Source organism: Elgaria multicarinata, chromosome 1 (assembly GCF_023053635.1).
Source record: "Elgaria multicarinata webbii isolate HBS135686 ecotype San Diego chromosome 1, rElgMul1.1.pri, whole genome shotgun sequence".
NCBI lineage: Eukaryota > Metazoa > Chordata > Lepidosauria > Squamata > Anguidae > Elgaria > Elgaria multicarinata.
The window spans coordinates 154,316,344-154,338,701 of record NC_086171.1 but is presented as its reverse complement, the minus strand read 5'-3'; the positions used below and the strand labels follow the sequence as shown (position 1 = coordinate 154,338,701).

Here is a 22,358-nt window from a genome sequence, read left to right as displayed (position 1 = left end):
AACCCAAGACGGCGTACATAATCCTCCTTCTCTCCATGTTATCCTCACAACAACAACCCTGTGAGGTAGGTTGGGCTAAGAGTCTGGGGACTAGAACCCGGATCTCCCGACTCCCAGTCCAACACCTTAGCCACTACATCACACTGGCTCTCACATAACCCTCAGTGGCCAAGTTTACTAGGACACAACAACTCTGAGCACAGGTTGCCTGCACACACCATAGCTCTTCATGGGTTAAATAATCTACAATGAACAATGAGGTGTGTTGCAGCATGCAAAACGGCTATCTGTTGTATGAAGGAATGGAAACACACACACCCCACTTCCTCCAGTGTTCTTTCTCTGGCTAGCCCATTAGATGGCCAAGGTTCAAGGGTCTCCAGAGCAAATGGCATGCAGTATGTGAAAGATAAGGAACCACACACAAGTTTACACAACCCTGTGATCCTTGGTGCTAGTTGAGCAACAGACAAGATATGCATGCAAACATGCTTGCATTGCTGGGGGTAGTGAATTGTAAGGTCAATGGAACTTGCACGCAAGGGAGGAAGAGCAGTAGAATGATCCTCCCCAAAAATGTAGCCCAGCAAGCTTGTATTTTCCTCCTTGTAAATGTAGCCCAAAACACTCGTATCTTACAGTTCTCGTGGACCCCAGAGCCCTCTCCCTGTATGCTATGCTATCTACAATCTAACGCCAAAGCAGATGTGACTGTGGGAAGCCTCTGTAGGCCCGAGTTTTAGAGTAAAGCTGCACAGGAGTGAGGTGATCCCCCTGCCCTAGCATTTTATCTCAGCCAAGCTCACTTCCAGAGGTTGCAGGGAGATAAGCCATGGGGAGGAGGGAGAATTTTGCACTCCCCATCTGCGTGCCCCTTTGCTCTAAAAGTTGGATCCCCCCACCACCACTGCAGTCCCATTGATATGCGTTTGGTTAAGGCCCATGTGGTCTGCCATTGTCTCTCCCATCTAGTTTTTATTTTATCAATCAGTTATTGTTACTGTCAATGACCAGCATAAGTAAGACATAGAACACATGAAATACACATAGAATACATAAGATAAAAGAAAACAAAAAACATCAGGTAGTATAAAACGGGGAGAAAAATAGGACAATATTGTAAAGTTTATGACCATATTGCAAACTCCAAAGGAGAATTATGGAGGCTCTGAAGTCAGTTCCTGGCGAATTTTGCATGATGCAGTACAGAATTTGCCAACACTAAGAGTGGTAGATGCATTTTGATCAGAGAGAAATAAAAAGCAATAAAAAATCCCATCCAAACAACCTGCCCATTTTGATAAAAGAAGTTCAATTTTTTTTCATAAGTCCCGATAGAAGGAGCAATATGGGAGGATATACATTAGTCACTGATTTGACCTCTCAATGAGTCATAGGAGCACTTGTCTTCATGATAGGGGATTTTACAATATCTTCCCTCCAGAAGTGCTGAAGGGAGAACATTGACGTAGGCTGCAATGCTTCTGGACTACAATCACAGATAGTTTACTGGCTTATTTTCCTAAAATGCTCTATCAGTTAAAATGTGGTTGGAGGATAGACCGAGAACATGTTGGTGTTCAACTTCTGCAATATGTTGCTTGAAGATCACTTTGGCCTTCTCATATCCCAGAGAAATAAGGTAGCCGCAGGAGAGGCCAAATGTATTGCATTTTAATGTGTTTTATTGTTATAATCTATTTTAGATTGTTTTTGTAAACTGACTTGAGTGCCATGTTTTTGGTAAAAAGGCAGGGTATAAATAAAAAAAAATAAACAGTTGAGCACTGAGACAGCAGAATTCCAGGAGCTCTAGGATAATCGGGAAAATCCTTTAGGGACAACCTACACCTTGCCCCGATGTTCGTGGCAACTTGGTGTGAGGTTTGGGGGCATTTGTCCCCTCCCTCTCCTTGTCTCCTGTTTGAAGGCTAGCTCCCCCTCCCCATTTTGGTTTTGTTTTGTTTTGTTACAAAAAAAGGAAAAAACTCCACCCAGCAGGGTCAATTGTAAAGGATAATGGGGGTTGTAATCCAAAACCTCTGGAGAACACCAGGTTGGGGAAGGCTGCATTAAATAGAGTGAGGCGGATGGATAAGCAAACATTGGGGGTTTCCTGAGCTGGTGCTCCAGTGGCGGTGATGCTTGCTTATTGCTGGCCTGGGGGTTCTCTGTCTGTCTGTCTTGCATATTTGTCTACTTCCAACATGTCCTGAACAATGCAGCACTACTGAGAAAGGCCCTTGACTGAGCAAGCAGGTAGAGAGGCGGTGTGTCCAAGCCAAACGTTGCAAAGGCTCATGTGATGCACATTGACGCTGCTGCTGGCGCTGTGTGTGTGTCTAGTCCTTTGCCTCTTGCAAAAAATGTTTTGGGTCTGCCTGCTTGGCAACAAATCTAGTTGGTCCATAGGCCTTGGACGCAGAGCACATACATGCAGCCTTTTGCTGCGGCAGCCATCTAGCTGCTAGGCCAATTTCCCCCAATTTGGTGCCCTCCAATTGTGTTGGACTACAGCTCCCAGTATTCTTGAACTTTGGCCATGCTGGCTGGGGCTGATGGGAGTTGAAATCCAAAATATCTGGAGGAGTCCAGGTTGGGGAAGGCTGAGCTAGGCCATTCCCCACAGCAAGGGGGTTCCTCATTATTTTGGGCACAGACCTGTTTAAGAAATCCAAATTCCACCCATGTATAATAGTCCAGTCTTTCGGACCCGGGTGTCTGGCTGATGAATAAGAATTCCCTCTAGGATATTCTGCTCAAGCTCCTGATAACTGTTTTGAGGCCAAATGCCCTTCTCAGTGATAATCAAGAACCTGATAATATAAGAGAAATGAATATCTGCATTTATAAACAATCATAGCAATGCCAGAACAACCGTATCAGTCATATTAGTCTAATATGATTATGACTGATATGGTTGTTGTTACACATTGCTATGATTGTTTATAAATGCAGATATTCATTTCTCTTATATTTTGATGTGTACCATCAATTGTACGCTGCCCTAAGATCTTAATGATATAGGGCGGGATAAAAATGTTTTAAATGAATAAATAATTGTGATTTGTCTTATGCCTTATATGATAATGACAGGTATGGTAGTTATCACATTGATATGACTGTTATAAACGGTATATACAAGCATTGAAAATATTCATTCCCTTTAAAATTTGATGTGTGTATCATCAAGTGCTTTATTTATAAACACTGTATAAAATGATCTTATGGTCTAGTGCTGTTCTGTTAGGTCTTTTGCACCTTGTGTGCTGTTTTGAGCTGAAGTACAACAGCAGCACTGTGCTGATCTAGCTGTACACTTTCCCCTCTTTGGGCAGGGGGGAAGAAAGGCACAATGGCAGATCCTCTCCTCCCAACCATAACATATTGGAATGGAACTCATAGGGTGGCTAGTCATGCCTTGCCAAAAAAATGGATAAAAAAGGGCACAAAATGGCCTATCCTAATTTATATGTATAGAAGTACATTTAGAAATAATTACTATAATTTAAATAGAAATACAATACATCTCACTAAAGACAATGACCAGGTAACCTTTGTGCCTGCTCAGTTTATCGTTCAGGTACTAACTGTGGATGGGCAACTTCAAAACCACGGATCTAATTTCTTATGGTTCTTTATCTTTGAATCAGACTTGGACTAACTAGACCTTCATAGGAAGATCGGAAGCTGCCTTAAATTGCATCAGACCATTAGTCTATCTAGCCCAATATTGTCTACACTGACTGGCAGCAGGCCTCTAGGGTTTTAGGCAGGAGTTTTCCCCACCCTGCCTGGAGATGCTGGGATTACCTGCATGCAAAGCATGTGTTCTACCATTGAGCTATGTCCCCTTCCCGAACAGAAGACACTTTCAAATAGTGGACTGTCCTCTGACAGACCTTCAAATAAAGGACTCCCCTACGTAAGGTTGGACACCTGTCCCCTACTCATTGTATTTTAATAACATAGAGAACTGAAAGTTGGCAGCAGGAAAATGGCATCACCGCTGGAATTAGTCACATTGCTTCATGGTTAGGCTGGCCCTGCAATTGCACATCGTAGAATGGTTAATTCTATACTCAAAAAGACAAGTTGCTCTAAGTGACTAGAATATCATCCGGATGAAACTTCAACAAATTCATTGCTGTTCTCCAACTATTGCTGTGAAACACACCCAAGTCTATCCAGATTATAATTTCATATCTCTATGAAAGAAAAATAACTCACAGTGGTTAGACTGTCCAAACAAATCTCCTGAGAAACATATTTATTTGGAATAGCTTTGATGTGTTGATTCCAAAGCAGAAAGAAATTATTTGTTTGAACCAGATGCCTCCTGACTGACTTCACTGCTCCAATTGCTCAATGGGACATTTGTCCTTGTCACTGGCTTTGGAAGGCGACCTAGCAGGCAGCTCCCAAACACTCCTCCTCTATGATAAGATGGTCTTTGGTGCCACTTCTTTTCTTCTACCTGTCATTGCCCATGATCTGTACACCTCTCTCACCTGTGGTTCAACATCTACTCCATACATCTCCCTTACCTTCCCACCTCCAAGGTATTAGTGCATGTTACATTCTCCTTTCTTTCTATGAACTCTTTCAGCTCCTTGCTTTCTGTTGACTAACCGCTCTCAAAGCATTTCTAGAAACTTATATTGGGTTTATACCAGTTTTGACAGGCATTGTTTCTCTCATGACTACACTTCCCAGGGTCTCTTAGAGAGGAATAGCTATTAAACTGCTGTAGGTATGTGGTATATAACATGTACCTTCACCACTTCTAAAGACTGAGCTTGACAGACTTTGGCAGCAAGCTTCCCATACCCATAACACCTGGCTTTCCCACAGTAAAATACTCTACCTTTTCCCAGGCAATTCCAGTTGTTGTTCGGGTGGGTTCTCTGGTGAAATCCTGAACTCTCCCAGGCCTCTTGTAATCTCTGGCCATGTCCCCAGGAGAACCAATGGCCTGTTTTCATCCAGGTTTCTCCACCCAAAAAGGGTTAGGAAAAGGAAGGCAGCCAGACAGGAAGCTGGAGGATGGCTGCCCATTGGAGAATAATTTGGCAGGCCTGGTCCTTATAGTTGCCAATTACCCAGTTGTTTTTGTTCACTCAAAAGCATTGTGTGCAGCAACTGGAGTGATACTCTGCAGTGCCCAGTGGCAAAGGCTGGAGGCTATTGCCACCCCCCACCCCCCAATAGTGCTGTCTGACACTTTTAAGTTATGGTCAAAGATACTTTAGTAGCATGGTAAATTATTCAAGCTTTGCCAAAATATATGAGTGTAGCAATAATGTCATCTATATTTTAGTCATAGATCTCTATAGATCTGATTTTATCTGTACACCGCCTTGAGATCTTAGTGATATAGGGCCATACAAATGTTTTAATAAATATATAAATACATTTTTCTTGTATTTCTCTTATATCTAGAAGGTCAGAATTTTATGTTCCCTGAAGACCTGTATCTGGGGGTCAAACTAGCCATTGTGTTAAATATGAAGCTGATTCATCTTTGTGTTGCTTACTCTAGAGTAAGTGCTCAAAACCACAATCTCGATTGGGGCCACCATGCCCTGGGAGGGAAAGATTAAAATTTTCCTCCCTAGCTGTTTGGTTCCCCAAATCCCCTCCTCCCTCCACACACAGGAGGTTAAACAAAGAGGGGGGAAACCCCACTGATGTAACAGGTACAGTCTGTGTTTCTAAGTAACACAGGCTGAACACAGGCTGAATCTTAAAGCTAGGGTTACGTCCAGTGGATTCTCTTGTTCTCTTCTGCTAGCCCACTGCAGCAGTCTAAACTATATTAACTGTAACATATATACAATGCATGGGCTAATAACTACCATTGCACTCCCACCTTCAAAGTAAAACTCGCAGCTGGTTTATCCATCCCTAGGAACCAGCTGTTGCTGAACACCTAATATCTGTGAGTGTCACATATGAAACTCTTGGGTGAGAAATGTGCTTTGATTAACCTCCTTACTTTCATTCATAAGTGCAGTGAATGCCTGCAGGACTCCAAGATGGCAGGGGTGGGGGACAGGGACAGTTATGATTGACAATGACTCTGCATTATGATTGTGTTTTTGTGAATGTGGGAAAATGCCAGGAATGGTTCTAAGACACTTATGACCCCACATGTAATGATGTAAACAGCATCACCCTGCCACCAAATTTTCTGGGGGGGAAATAGAAACTTTGCTAAGACTTTTTATCTTGTTTCTGTTACCATTGACCACTAATGGTATGGAAAGTCTTGATCAATATTTATTTAAGGAAGTAGCTTACATACCAAGAACTTAACATTGCAGAACATTATTAAATATCTTCTGACAAAGTAATGCTGATAGCTTTAGCAATTAAGTGTTTTCAGACTGAGGCTTCAATCCTACACACACTTTACCTAGGAGTAAGTCCCATTGAACAGAGAGCCAGTGTGATGTAGTGCAGGGTGGGGAAAAGGTTGATCTCCAGATGATTTGGACTTCGGTTCCCAAAAGCCTCTGCCAGCATGGCCAAAGTCAGGATTGCTGAGAGTTGAAGTCCAAAAGATCTGGAGATCCACTTTCTGTCCAGCTCCAGTGTAATAGATAGAACAGCCTTCCCCAGCTTGGTGCTCTCCAGTTGTTTTGAGCTACAACACTCTTCAAACCCAATTATTGGGCATGATGGTTTGGGATGATGGGAGCTGTAGTGAAAAAAGTCTGGCTGGCATCTGGTTGGGTGAAGGCTGGGATAGTATGTTGGACTAGGGCTGGAAAGATCCAGGTCAAATCACTATTCAGCCATGAAGCTCACTGGGTGATCTTGGGACAGTCACCATGTTTCAGCCTAACCTACCTCACAGGGTTGTTGTGAGAATAAAACAGAGGGGGAGGATGAACTAAGTGCACTGCTTTGAGCTCCTTGAGAAAAGGTGGGATATAAATGTAGTGAATAAATAAACTCCCTTGGAGCTTTCTTTGATTGCTGCTGCTGGGAAATGAAGAGGCCAATTGAAAGATGACCTTCAGTAAATATTTGTCCAGGATGTTAGCTGAGATTAGAACTAAACATGATAAGAAACCAAGGTCTTACTCCAACTTTGCTGTGAACTGGTGGACTCTACTGCAAAGGCAAACAGGACATAACACAAAAGACCTATGCTGGGAGCAGTAGGTTGGGGCAGAAAGGTATCAGGAAAGTTGGATTGGAGCCCAAGGACGGGGTAGGTTAATTTTGCTGTCCTAAGCAAAAAATAATTTTACCCCATTTTTCTTTTTAGTATCTGTAATCTATGAAGATTTTTCATTCTCAACAAATAGCAACAGTTAAACAATAGATGATGATGATGAGAGATAATAACAAAACTAATTTGAATTAGAACAAAAAAATATATGAAAAACTGCTGTGTAATTCCTTAGGGTAGAGCAAGACTATTAAGAAGAAAAGACCCTGGGAGGGGAATACTGGGTGTTGTAGGAGGGGTTTCCCCCCCCCTGTCTAAACATGTATAGGGTTGCACCATTAATAATTAAATTATGTCCCTCTTGTTGCAGCCTTGGGCTTCTGCAGATGTATAGAAAATCCAATCTTTAGTTCTCCGCCATATAGGTAGGAAGATAGGGACCAATCTGAAAGAAAATAAAAAGGAAGAAAGAAGTGGGAAGGAGGAGATTGGAGAGATAAATTAAATTGTGTGTCAATTGGGCAAGAAATCAGATAGTATATCAGGTCATAGCAGCATCTATTTGGGGGCAATATGTTGCAATTGATAAGAAAAGTCATCTCAAATACTATTATATTTGTTGACAGTATTTCTATATATTTCACATACTCTTGTGATGCCAATTCTGCTACCCAGACATCAGGACCAGGTGAATAGCAGGATGTCCAAGACATAAAACCAGTTGCTTAGCAACTAAAGCAGCCGGTTGAATCCAAATGGCATGCATTTTATTTAAGGTCCATTGTTTTGGAATGTAAACAAGCACCAAGTGAACAAAGGACAGTTCAAGACTGTGCCTAGTCTGAGGCTAATTCATTGTATGATATATTTCCCAAACCATGTGACAGTTATAGCTCCAATACATGTGTGTAACAGTAGCCCCTAAATCTCTGCATCTCCAGCAGCCAGAGCTATCAAAAAAGTTTATATTGAACAATACACAAGCAAGAGCAATGGGAAGCGTAGTCACCTTTGTTTGTTTGTTGTTAACACAAAGCATGAATAGAAAGGTTGACAGCTGATGTCATTATGATACTGTCAGAACTCCCTCCACTGTTAATGGAACATAGGAAGCTGTATTAAACCAAGACAGACCATTGGTCTATCTAGCCCAGTTGACCCTGACTAGTAGCAGCTCTCCAGGCTTCAGGCAGGTTTTTTCCCAGCCCTTTTACATTTTATTTATTTATTATTACATTTTTATACCGCCCAATAGCCGAAGCTCTCTGGGCGGTGCAAAGCATGTGCTTAATGGTGTTCTATATATATAAAAAATTAACTACAGTTGAGCAGAGAACTGCCCTTGCCCTCCTCTTTTGTCAGCAAGACCACCCTTTGACACACATGCCCCCAACAAAAAATGGGATGGTCCAATATAACGCAAGGATAGCAGTACATGGGATGGAGGAGTGGCTTTATTGCACACGGAGGGGGGGGGAACTGGACTTTCCCTGCTCCAAAATAAGATGGAAAAGGGAGGGAAAGTGTTGAGACGTGCACAGGACAGGGATGACGTTATGTGAGTACTGCGCTGCAAAAATATATACCAGGCATGGTGAGAGTGTGATAAATTGCTGGTGTAATGGAGCTCATAGAAAGGAAATAGGCTTCCAAGGACTCGCCAGGGAGTCTTCCGCCGGCCTCTGTAAAGCTTCTTTTCCAATCTTCTCATGTCACATCTTCTACTCCTTCTCTGTTCTGTCTTCCATTTCCACCCATCCCTCTACCCCATCATGCACTTGTGTTATTCTGGAGAAAACGGACAGTACTTCTAAAAATTAACCAGGTAGGCATTTTGAAAATGGCACATTCATGAGGCCCAGGCAAAGATGTTTAAACTGATTATAGATGTTTAAACTGATTATAAATAATCTGTTTAAACTGTTTAAACAGATTATTTTCTGTTTAGACAGAAAAAAGTCCTACAACTCCTGGCATTCTCCAGCCAGTTGTAGGACTATTTTCTGTTTAAACATGCATCAGGTTACTGACTGGGATTCAGCATATGGTACTCATCTTGCCATTCTTAAATCAACTACAAACTAGCTCTTGGTCCAGTTTGGTTGGGCTTAATTCAAAGTGATGGGTTTTTTGTTTTTGTTTATTTTAAAACCCTAACCGTTTGGGATGAGAGTTAGGAGCATAATAAGAGTCCTGTTGCCTCAGTCCAAAGGCCTGTTTAAGTCCGGCATCCTGTTTCCCACAATGGCCAACCAGATGCCTTGGGGAAGCCCACAAGCAGGACATGAGGAAAACAGCCCTCCCCAGCAACTGGTATTCAGGAGCATGCTGCCTCTAATCCTGTGTAGCCATTATGACTAGTAGCTATTAATAGCCTTATTTTCCATTAATTAGTCTACTCTCTTTGCAAAACTCTCTGTGTAAGTGGCCATCACTACATTTTGTAGTACTTTATTTAACCCATGATGGCTTCGTGTGTCATCTGTAAGCTCTTTTCCCACTCATGGTGGGTTATTTTCTCCAAATAAGCCACTCTGGTAATCCAAGATCTACAGTAAGGGTTATTTTACCTATGGTGGGTTAATGTGTCGTCATGTCAGCGTGGCTTAAAGATATCGCCTACAGAATTGTTCACCAAGAGCGACCAACACTACTGCCCCTCTGTTCTTCTTGAACAATCTCTGAGGAAGCTTGTTTTTCTGCCATATTCAGCTGTCTTGGACTCCAATTCCCACCTGCATGGTTCCCAACAGTTTCACATGTGGATAAATCCTCACTTTTCCATGAAAACACGAAGTCTCACATTTATCCAGTAGTGCATGTGGTGACTCCCCATAAGAAGAACCTGTATATTAAATTTTGTTCGATTTCTGCACTTTAAAGGAATTAGAGCCCTCTTCCTCCCGTTTTTTGTTGCACACGGGCAGAGAAAGGGAATTTGGCAAAGGTTTGAAAATCTGTAAAGGAAGCTGGGGTACCTGCCTGGATGGATGGGAGGACTACAGGGGGAGGAAGGGCAAGGAGGGGGAAAAACCTACACTGTGTAATGTATTTGTCCAATTGTCTGTCGGGGAACAATAGGCTATTTGCAAAATAAGTTACTGCGAGTAGCTTATAAGCCACCATGCGGTTAAAGTGACATATCAACAGGCTCCTATGGTTCTAGAACACACATGAGAGTAAGCAGAAATGAACCAGTCATGAGCTACCCACTGAAGCTGATAGATATGGCAGATCCTTTCAATCCAGGATGGGCCTCTTCAGGTGCTAAAGGAAACAGAGGTAATTCAAAGAGATGTCATTTCACGGACAATTGCTGCTGTATTCTGGACTAATCCAACTGAATTTATTAAGGTTATTTAGGAGTAAATATGTTATAGATTGATACATATCAGCACTAACTGCAAGTACTGAATAACTTTTGAACATCAAATTGTTTACAGAGGATTTTTGTACATCACTCATGTTTTATGCTCAGTTTGATAACTGTAAGGATCGCTACTGTGTAGATGTTGCTTCAGTCCTGGATATAGACCGATCCCCTGGGTATTTGTAGTTATATCTTTATTAAATTTTGGTACATCAACAAAATAGCAGATAAATGATAAGGATAATTGAAAAGGACAAATATCAGAACATTTCTTAGAAAGCTGAGATATTCTGAAAAAGAACTGCCTAGTATGCTTGATGCACTTATCCTATGGGGCACCTCTTACATCTTGAACGTGAATGATGTGCTACAGTTCAGAGTGTGCTTGGAATAAAGGGCAGCATTTAGATTTGTAAAGCTCCTTGATCATGAAGGTATAGTGAGCAAAGATTTCAATCACATCCATTTTAGAGAATTTATTTCCACCGTCTTTCCCAATACACGGTTTTACTACATTTCATCAGCAAGCTATACAACCTTTTAGATATGTGACATGGATGGATTTTCTTCCCAAGATCGGCTCTCAGTGCATTGCTACTTGCTCAAACCTCATACTAAACCTTCCTTCCTGGCTATGTGCAGTATTGACATCTGCAAACTTGGCTAATTCCATCTCGCCACCTCTGTTCCCACAAACCACAGATGATCTTTCCTTCCAGCAAGTCAACACATGTCACAGTCTCCAATTTCATAATTCATTAGGACCTTAGTGTACAAAACGTTCGGCTCCAGGCCCAAAGTCAGCCTCCCTCAGATTTCAGACTCTCTTCTGATTTAGTCAGTCACCCTCCTGCAAATACTGGTTCTGATCCCATCTCTTCACCTCTGACGCACTTTTCTGTACAGTTTCAGCCTGCAGTGACTGTGATAATCAGTTTACACCCCAGGCTTCATTGAGTGCAGAAAAGCAGGAAATGTAAAAAGGGGGTCAAAACTGGTTTCCGAGCAGGAAGAGGGCTGCAACATCTATGTGTTCCTGCAGAAGGTAAGATGGCTGCTATCTCAGGCAATCTTCAACACAGAAATCGCTAAAAGGGCATGTAAATGTCACGTTTGGTTTTGTGGAACAAAACTGGTAAATGCCAGTGTAATTGGTTCAAAAAGAGTAGACAGTTCTTATTATGGATATGTAATTATACTTTCCCATTGCAAATATCGCATAACAAAAGGCTTGTGTTATGTTGTCTGCTATCAATAGAGGGATTGAGAATCTGTATTAATTTAGGATGGGATTTGGGATATTCAGTTCCTTTGCCCTGTGAAAACAAAACGCTCATGCTTATTCTTTCTGATTCATGTAAATTTGCTCCCTGTCATTTTTAAATAGGTTGTTTATTTTTATTTTGTTTAGTGTATCTACGTATCTATGTTTTGCTTCCATGGAAGTTAAACCGTTTTACTGAGCCCCCCCTCCTTTGTATTTCTGTGAGTGGCTCTGAGAGTGGAGGAATGGCTGGTCTGTGCTGGTTAAACCCAAGGCTTTATGGTTGCTAATTCCTCCATGATGTGAATAGTGATGTGTTGTATTAGGTGCCTCCTTGTTTTTTTCTTCATGTCTGTGCTTGTGTCCTTCCAGGCTCTCCTCTTTGGGTCTGGTAGCTTCAGTTGTCATCACATGAGTACCTGGTGTGTTTTTCACCTGTGAAAGTAACATCAAGTTCTAATGTATTATACAGATGAACTCAAGTTGAAGACAGACATTACATTTTAAGGGTGAAGACAGATGCATCTATCTCAAGTGATGAACCTGCTGTGAATTCCAAAGTGAATCGAGTTCAGGAGCAAATGGTTTTTCCTGTTTTCAGGAGAAGCTGACTATGCAGAGTGCTGATTGTCTCTCTGCTATAACAACCAGAAGCCAACATTCTGCAACCAGGTTTGCAGAGCATGCTGATTGGCTGGCCATTGGACAGTCATGAATCCGCTCGCTATCGCTTACCCAAACCCTATTCACATGAGCACATGAGGGTAAAGTATCCATGGAGTGGGGAGGGGTAGGAAAATCACTATATGCATGCCCATCACACAACTATTACACCATGGATCTCTGTGGTTTACTAAGCCCTCACCTCTCCATGGATACTTTCATGGTCTCGTGCTGCTGTGCCCGCATGTCCCAGTGGTATCTACGGATGACTCAGGCTGCAGCAGCCACCCCAGCTGTCTGGTGTGCTACGTGACCATGTGTGCTACGTGACCTTCTCCATGAGCCCCTGCCAAAGGAAGTAAGGCAGTGGCTACTAGGTGGAGGGCTTTCTCTGTTGTGGCACCCCAGATGTGGAACATGCTCCCCAGAGAGGTCCGCCTGGCACCTACACTGTATTCTTTTCGTCGCCAGCTGAAGACCTTTTTATTTTCTCAGTATTTTAACGCCTAATTTAGCTTAAATTTAAATTTTGCTGTTTTAATTCTGTATTTTAATCCTATATCAATTTCTGCTGTGTGGTTTTATCCCGGTTGTGCTTTTTATATTGTATTTTGTATTTGGGTTTTTAGATTGTTGGTTGTTTTATTATGATCCTCATTGTTTTAATTTTTGTGAACCGCCCAGAGAGCTTCGGCTATTGGGCGGTATAAAAATGTAATAAATAAATAAAATAAATAAAAAAGTGACCATAGAAAATGTCCATGCTGGCAAGACTATGGTCACCACATTTGTTCATTTTTGCTTCATTCCAAGGCCCCAAAACCACGGAGTTCCCATCACATAACACAGGAACCACTGTGGATGCCCCCTAACTCTGCTGCTGCAGAAGGTGGGTAGTGGATGTGGGTATTTCAACCATCTTGTGGGGTCACCTTTTCTTGCCTAATAGCATCTCCCCCACACACAAAGGTCCATCAGTTAATCTCACTTCCAGTATCAGAGCTCCACTGACGAGAAAAGGATGTGGGGGTAAAGATAGGTGAGGAGCTAAGCTATGGTATGGTGGGAATTTAGCACACACGTACACAATCTGGATTCCCCTTTTGCTGGACATCATGGTTAAGTACCCTTTTGGGGGCTGTGAGTATATTTTTCCTTACTCATTGTAGTGGCTCAAACTGGGGATATACAATGCTACCCCCTTTCACCTTGGGTCTTCCTATTCCCACTGTAAGAAGTATGCAATCAAGAATCTTCTAGAATTCCCAGGCAGAGGATCAGGCTGAGCAAATTAAGAAATGTGTGGCTTAAAAAAGAGAGCTGAAGACAGGGCATGAAACCTCCAGTTCCTACCTCTTGGCTGCTGTTAGAGGAGTACCAGGAACAATTGCCACAGTAGTCTTTGTTGTGTGTATAGCGCACAGCTGCTTCAACATAGGGTAAGTGCAGAAAACTGTATGGCAATTGGATGTGGAAAGTTAGCCTGCTGCACCTGCAAAGTCCAAAAGTCATGGAAGAAGAAAAGTTGATGTCAGGAGAGCCTAGAATCCATCCACATGTGTCAGGAAAGAATATAACCTGGCCTGAATTGTCTCAATTGGGCTATTATTTTCCTCAGAGACAGAAAAAGTACTGCCTGAGGAGGACAGTGCATTTAGTCCTTGGTCCCTCAACTCTTAATTTTTGTTGTTGTTATTTATTGTTTACTTAAACAGTTTTTGAAATTAATTCTAACAATGAAATAAACCCCCCTCTCTCCTTCCCAATTATATAGTTGATGATACAAGACATACAACAATAAGCCTCCATTTTCCATGTTCCCCCTGCTTTTCTTCAGGTGTGTCAAGTACTGTGTCTTACATATAAAAACATTTACAATTATCAGGCAGAATCTAACTGGGCACTTACAGCCCTGCCAATTCTCTTACACCCCACCAATTCCCCCACCGCTTGTGCAACAGAAATTTAGTATTTACAGGGCAAGCAGAAATGAGCGGAAATGCTCAGTTCTGAAAGGAGGCAGGTCAGCAGAGCTCCTTTCGGAAATGAGCATTTCCACTCATTTCAGGGTTTCCTCGAGGAAACACTAAATCTCCCTTGCATAAATGGTGGCTCCCACTTGTGCAACAGAACTGGAAAGACCCACCGCTTATGGAAAGTAATTGGCAGGGCGGAAAGGAATGGGGGGCGTAGGCACCCTATTGGATTCTGCCCATTGCTTTCACATCTGCTATCTTGCCTATGATGGTATTATTTTAAAGGAAGGAAGGAAAAATAGAATTTAAAACAAAAGGAAAGGAAGATAATAAAAATAGAACAGCGAATGGTGCTGATAGTGCAGATGGGTGGCCAGTAGGAGGGGAAGAACATGTCCTCCTCTCCTCAGTCCACATAGAGTTCTAAAAAAATCTGCCAGACATTTTGGAATGTATCTTTCCTTCATATTTTTATGTAAATAATTTGTTCATAAGCTGCAATACTTAAACTCTGGTCTTGTCTCAGTTTTCAGTCTCCATGTGTGTGTTACATGATGGTAAGGAGAAACACTCACATGCTTTGTCTCCTCAAATAGCCAAAAATTAGGAGCAAATGATAATGTTGTGTGGAAAAGAAATCTACATTCTTGGTGCTGCTCAGCCAGGATGGAAGTATACTATGTGTTCAAATGGAGGAAGAAAATGGTACATAGGAGGCGGTAGTTTTGATAGTGCCAGATAATGTAATCTGGCATGAAGTCAGGGAGGAGATTGAATCCAAAGCTTTTCAATCATTCATTCAGGGATTCTGGATTCCAGACACCATGCATTGTATCTAACTCCCTTCTCTGTATGCTGTACTATTCACTCTCCAGATAGGTTTACAAAGACCTTTTAAAAAGTTTATTCAATTCATCTGAGCAACCTCCCCTGCAGGTGTTAGGAGATTGCAACCCTGCTAATTAGTTTGCCAATTAGCCTAACTAATCCATGATCAGCAGAACTTGGGACCCCAGGAGGAAGCTATGCATAAAAACAAACTGCCCCCTAATGGCCTTGCTAAGAAGGGGAAATAGTTTTTCCCCACCCCCCATTTTAGGCACTGACCTGTCATAAATCAAGAAGTCATCCTTGTCTCCATCTAGAATTTGCCAGACATCAGGTTCCAGGATCTGTTGCTGGTAAACTGGAACTCCTTCAGGGGCATGCCGTTTGAGCTCCCAGTACATAGCCCTGGAGAAAGGAGTCTTCTCATTGACAATCATGAAGCTGACGTTCGCCACCCCTTCATGGGACAGCTTCTTCTGCAAGCCGCCAAGACTGATGGCAGAATGAATAGGCAACATTTAGGAAACGAAGTGCATAGACATAACCCTTGTCCTCCCCCTATATTACCTAGGCTATGAGTCTACACAGTACAAAAGCCTCCATTTATTTATCATTTACCGGAACGGTCATTATGGCAGTCACTACTGCACAGATCTAGTGATGAGTTAGATAAGCCTGAGTTGAAATTCAGGAGGTAAACTGCACCCATCTTCCATGTGTATTTTATATCTTGCTTACTACAGCCAAGGTTTCAATATATCAGTCAATGAAGTGGAATTTATGGAGAATCCACCCTCTCTTAATTAATTAATTTATTACATTTTTATACCGCCCAATAGCCGAAGCTCTCTGGGCGGTTCACAAACATGTGATTAATTCCCCATTCTGTTCATTTTAGCCTTGCTGAAAGACCTTCCTCATGAAGATTTCTACTCACACAATTGTCACCACTAGCCGGGTGGGGTGTGTGTGTGTGTCTATATGCTCTATTAACTCCGTAGTGGCTGTGCTGTGGTGCTGTGTTTTTAAATGATGCAGCCGCCAACTTGCAGCCACATCGGGACTTCCCCCTGCCCTCCCCAAAACTGTGGGTTTTCAAAGTGTCAATTTATGGTGACTTTGAAAACTAAGGGTTTTCAAAGTGGTGATTTATGGCTCAGGGTTATCTGTGGGTGTTGTGAAAAAGGAGAGAGAGGCTGTCTTTTGCGGTTGTTGGGATGGGCCAGTGCAGGAATGCAGGTCAAGGGGCAGGCTTTTCTGGCTGGATAGCCCACACTCCCTCCTGCCCCTTGTCTAGCCTTGCAGCAGTGATGCTGTGGTCTTTTGAGCTGACACCCTTCCAAGGCATCATCGTATAGACACCCTTCCGCACCCATTCCAACAGTCTGTACAGAGGGAGAATGGTCATTCCCGCAGCCTGACTGAAAGACTATTTAGTTTCCCCCTCTTTCTTTTACATCCCCTTTTTCCTTGAATGATGTGTCTTTTCAGATTGTAAGCCTGCAAGTAGTAGACCCATTGAAATGGATGGGACTTAGTTAAGACTAACTTGCATCCCATTCATTTTAATAGTTCTACTCTAAGTGGGACTTAAATTGGATTTTACCCACTGATTGCATGTAAGCCACTCTGAGCAAGATCCAAATATTTTAAACAAACAATAAATTGTTTCCTGGCAGAAAATTTAGTGGCAAAGATGTGACTTTGGAGTTATGATATTGTTACTGAATCCCAGAGACAGAGAAGATTCCAACACATATTACATATTATAGCCCTTGAATCAGACAGTCTTCCAATGGAGTGAACTCACCTGGCAGCCTGCTTGAGACAGAACTGTCAGCTGGCTTTCAGCAGTGCCACCACTATCACTTGGCCCGCCATCCCAGCCATTGGGGTTGTTCCACTGATCTTCCAGAGAGGTGCAGGCTGGCATATTCGTGTCCTATTCTCAGCCACTTCTGCCAGTGTAGTAGCAGTCACCAGTCCCAACAACAAAGTTGTTGTGGCTAGGGCTGAGTAGCCCATCTTGGCCACCTCCCTTCAGCCTATAGTAGAAGAGAGCAGCATTAAGGAGCTCCCCCAGAAGGCCAGCCTCAATCTGCAAGCCTAAGTAGACTTACTCCTGAGTATTATTATTTATTTATTAATTATTTAGAATATTTATATACCGCTCCCCATTGAAAAATTTCAGAGCGGTGTACAAGGTAAAATGAAAATAAAACAGAATAAAACAGTTAAAACAAAATTTAAAAAGAAGCAAAAAACAACAACAACACAGAAATCCAAGGCTGCATGTTAAAGAAAGGCTTCTTGGAATAAAGATGTTTTCAGGAGGCGCCGAAAAGAGTACAAGGTTGGCGCCTGCCTGACCTCCAGAGGCAGGGAATTCCACAGGAGGGGCGCCGCCACGCTGAAGGCTCTTCCCCTGGTGGATTCCAATCGGAGGATGGATCTAGGTGGAACCACCAGGGGCAGGCCCTCGGATGACCTCAGTGACCGGGCAGGTTGGTAAGGGAGAAGGCGTTCTCTCAGGTATCCTGGTCCCAAGTTGTTTAGGGCTTTGTACACAAGTACAAGAACCTTAAACCTGGCCCGGTAGCGAATAGGCAGCCAGTGCAGTTCCCTCAGCAGAGGAGTTACATGCTGGAAAGGGGCAGCTCCAGACAACAGCCGAGCTGCAGCATTCTGCACTAGCTCCAGCTTCCGGAGCAGCTTCAAGAGCAGCCCCACATAGAGGGCGTTGCAGTAATCCAATCTTGAGGTTACCAATGCCTGTACCACCGTGGCCAAGCTATCCCTGTCCAGGAGAGGCCGTAGCTGGCAAACCAACCGAAGATGGTAAAAGGCACTCCGAGCCGTGGCGGCTACTTGAGCCTCCAATGACAGAAATGGGTCTAAGAGTACCCCCAAACTATGAACCTGTTCTTTCAGAGGCAGAGCAACCCCATCCAGAACAGGCAATGAGCCTGTCTCCCGGACTTGGGAACCACTCACCCACAGGGCTTCCGCCTTGCCAGGATTCAGTCTCAGTTTATTGGCCCTCATCCAGCCCATTACTGACTCTAGGCACTGATCCAGGACCTGCACAGCCTCACCTGATTCAGTTGTCACAGGGAGATAGAGCTGCGTGTCATCAGCGTATTGATGGCATTTAGCTCCAAATCCCCTAATGACCGCTCCCAACGGCTTCATATAGATGTTAAACAACATTGGGGACAAAATAATCATAGTAAGGAGGGTTCTGCCTTGTTCCATGTCCTAAGATGCTCCCAGATGAGGCTTTTACCGTGCAGAATTTTACATGAGGTCCAGATGTCAAAGTCTTCCATTTGTACCTCTCCCTCGTTTTACGCACTGCTTTTTTCATCTTTTTTCTCACCAGAAAAAAAAATCTGTTAAGGAGGAAAAGGATGGAATAGCTACATAGTGCTTTCTAATTAGTAATGTTAGGAGTCCTTTGTTTGGAAGCACTCCTAGTATCCTGCCTGTGAGTAATGGCTTACACAGCATCTCCTGGAACTTTTACCTAGAGCAGAACCAGACAACTAGGACAGGGGCAGCAAAGCAGAAGTCAATGAGGTGGTAAATCTATGTCTGGGCTGGCTGTACCACTTCAGATTTTAGGTGGGAGGAACACATGACTAAATGCTTTTCAGTCCAAATAAACAGTGGAGGCTGGTGGCTCTAATGTCAGTGGGGCAGTGAATCCACTCCAGTAGGGGATCTACACTACTGCTTTAAAGTGCTTTAAAGCGCTTTATAACAGTTTTGACAACTGTTGGGGCCCAGGACACACTGCATATACAGGTTTCAAAACGTTTTCAAAGTGCTTTAAAGCGCTTTAAAAGCAGTAGTGTAGATCCCCCCAGGTTTCAGTCAGAACTAGCCCAAACTCTAAAGTATAGCTCCTTTAGAGTTCTGACTGAAACCCTGAGAGGATTCAGCTGCCCCACTGATATTGGAGCCAGCAGCTCCTGCTACAAATATGCGGAACATTGAACATTAGCAGTCCACTGCATGTTTATGTGACTGTAAGTCCCATTGTGTCCAATTTATTTATTATTTATTTATTTATTACATTTCTATACCGCCCAATAGCCGGAGCTCTCTGGGCGGTTCACAAAAATTAAAAACATTCAAAGTATAAAACAACAGTATAAAACCATAATATAAAATACAATATAAAAGCTCCAATGGATTTTACTTCTAAGTAAGCATATTTAGGATTGCAGCTTAGATGTCAGAGAAAGGGGTTCCAGCCTACCCTTCTTCCTGACAAACTATACCCTCCAACATTTGAGAGATGAAAATAGGGTCACTTTTGTGGTAGGGATCTGGCAGTTAAGGGTGGTGCCCAACACAATCGAGAATCAAATATGCCACAAGCAGAAAGTAGGATCTAAAAATGCAGCCAAGCAAATAGCTCCAGCTGACAAGCTACAACACAAATAAAAATATATGCTTCACATAGAAAATGATTTATAACATATATGTTAGACATATCTGTGACACATACAGGCCCTATATTACATGCATATGATTTAGGACGGGGATGGGGAACCTCTAGTCTGTGAAGCCCCTGGCAAAGCCCCTGCCTCAGCATTTCTTTCCCACATATCCCTTACCTTCCCACTTCCAATAAAGCAGTCTTGGGGAGAGAGTAGGGGCAAACCCTAAGCTCAGATAATGTGGGTGCTAAACTTAATTACGCTTGCTCACTGCAAGAGTCAAAACCTTTCATGCTCTCATCCACAGAAGTTGGTCCAATGATAGGTGACACCTTCTCAGTGTTGGGCCTCTCAGGATTCCATCAAGACTTTGTCCTAGGAAGCAATCCTAGAACTTCCTTCTTTGGACCCTTTCAGCCCTTCTTTGTGATACAACTCTCTCATAAGACACTGTCCGTCCGTCCGTCCCCAGCAGTCGGATATCTTGACCACCTTCAAAACCTCATCTTGATTGGAATTAATATATTTATTTATTATTTTATTTATTTATTTATTACATTTTTATACCGCCCAATAGCCGAAGCTCTCTGGGCGGTTCACAAAAATTAAAATTATTTCCCCTGCAACCAGTCTGCATTCAGAATTCCCAAACAGGTGATACTCTGCCTTTTTTCCTGGTGACTCCAGTTGTTGTTCTACTCCGTCCTAAGAGGAAACCTTGGACTCTTCTAACGCTGCTCTGATGTTCCTGACCTCCGATCCCCAGCCTGGCCTGTGATGTATTTTATCTCCGGTTCCAGATGTCTCCACCCATAAGGGGTTGGTAGGAAGGAGGTGGTTGGTTGAAGGATAGCTGCCCACACAGATGTCCCTGGAGAATTTAATAGCGGCATTGTGCTTACCACTGTCAGTCACCCAGCGCTGTTTGTTTTTCACTCAGAGCGACATCACATTAAGCATGTCAAGAAATACCATGCAGTGCCAGGCAAAGCAGCACTAGGAGCCCTCTGTCAGTTTTCAGTTACCTCTAGGAATACACTTATTGGCATTGCAAGCTGGCCAGCCTCACTATGAAGCAAAAGGAAACTGTTGTTAGAAGCATCAGATTCCAAAAGGGGCATGCATTTCCTGCATCTTTACAAAGTGCTATGTTTGTTGTTTTACTTTTTTACTTCAGGTGCAAAAATGTTTAAGAATTCCACTGCATGATGAGATATTCAGGGATTATTAGAATATATGGGAAATAGTTCCTTTGCATTTCCCATTCTGTCATGAACTCCTCAAATTCCTTCCCTGAAATGTTCCAGGGGGTATATGATACAGTGCCTTTATACACAAGGCTTTTATTGTGCGTTTGTGATATTGTCATCTCCCAAACCTCTCCTGCTCTTTGCAACCATTATCTGATTTTTCCCTTTAAAAAAAGTCTATTATTTAGAAAATGCATTATAAAGCCCTGTATAATTGCACAATCCACCATATCACCGCACCATCTAGTGGTTGCATAATGAAACATATGGAAAGGCAGAGAAAGAAAAAACCTTGAAAAAGCACATATAAAGGAACTTATCTTAATCCTGTAAAGAATCTAGAAGAAGAAGCTTTGATAAATGTGCAGTTAACAGCCTCATGTAGAAAGGTCCACATTGAATTGTTCCTTTAAAATTTAAAGGAATTGTAGAATGTACCCCCTTTCTTTCTGATGTTCAGGTGTGATGCTGTTGCTTATTTAGCCAAAATTACACCATCTATGTACAAGAGGAGGGCATGAGTAGACTTGGGGGACCCCCAAGGGTTGGCAAAGTATAAATAATCTCTAGAATACTGCCCCATGGACACAACCCAATGAGGACTGAACATGCTCAGTGGCCACAGAATGTTACCTGACTATTGCAACAGGGTGGGGGTGTCTTTGGAAATCCTGGTGGTGATGTCAGCAGAAAGAGAGAGATTTCACACTGTTCCTTCTGTTTCCAAAAGAGTCAAATACAGCCCTGAGATTGTATGCTTGCATCCATGGGAAAGAATATGGTGTACCAAGTAAAAGGCAACAGACACACACAGACGCGCGCGCACACACACATAGTCCTAGTTTAAGGTTGCTCAGATGCTTGCTATGCATTCCTTAATATTGAGAACACCAGAAACAGAAAGGTTTTATCCAATGAGATGTCGAATGTAACTGTAACTTACGATTGTATGCACTAAAACTTTCTTTTGTAACCTAACATGCTACTAAAAGGACCAGTAGGGTGCTATGAATGTAATGACGCTGACCAATGAGAAATTGAACGCACTTTTTCTAACAAAGAGACTATAAATGTTTCAAGTATTTTTTGATCGGTGTGCTCTGCTTTGATTTGATGCTAGAGCCCCCAATACTGCAGTATTGTTCTAAATAAAACTTGGCTAAGTTGGATTCTTGACCCTTGTGTGCTTGATTGGGACATATGCGCCAAGGTAACAGACCTGCTAACCCTGCTAACCTAGTGGGAGGGGGAATAGAATGGAGTATTGTGGAGTGGGGGCATAGCTAACTTTTGTTGCAGGTCCCACTTATGCCACTGAATACCAATTGCTGGGCACCGACAGCAGGAGAGGGCTGTTGTGTTCATTCCCCATTTGT

General features: G+C 42.7%; 1 protein-coding gene across 1 annotated transcript; it reads right to left on the bottom strand.

Annotated features, from left to right (window-relative positions):
• Nucleotides 1-11,014: 11,014 nt before the first annotated feature.
• LOC134407823 (selenoprotein Pb-like) lies at nucleotides 11,015-20,507 on the bottom strand. Its single transcript, XM_063139774.1, has 5 exons — nucleotides 20,399-20,507; nucleotides 17,095-17,329; nucleotides 15,564-15,776; nucleotides 13,834-13,972; nucleotides 11,015-12,252 (listed from the first exon to the last, which is right to left on the bottom strand). Exons 2-5 carry the CDS (start codon nucleotides 17,307-17,309, stop codon nucleotides 12,010-12,012), a joined length of 810 nt encoding a protein of 269 aa, XP_062995844.1. The 5' UTR covers nucleotides 17,310-17,329; nucleotides 20,399-20,507; the 3' UTR covers nucleotides 11,015-12,009.
• Between the last annotated feature and the right edge of the window lie 1,851 nt (nucleotides 20,508-22,358).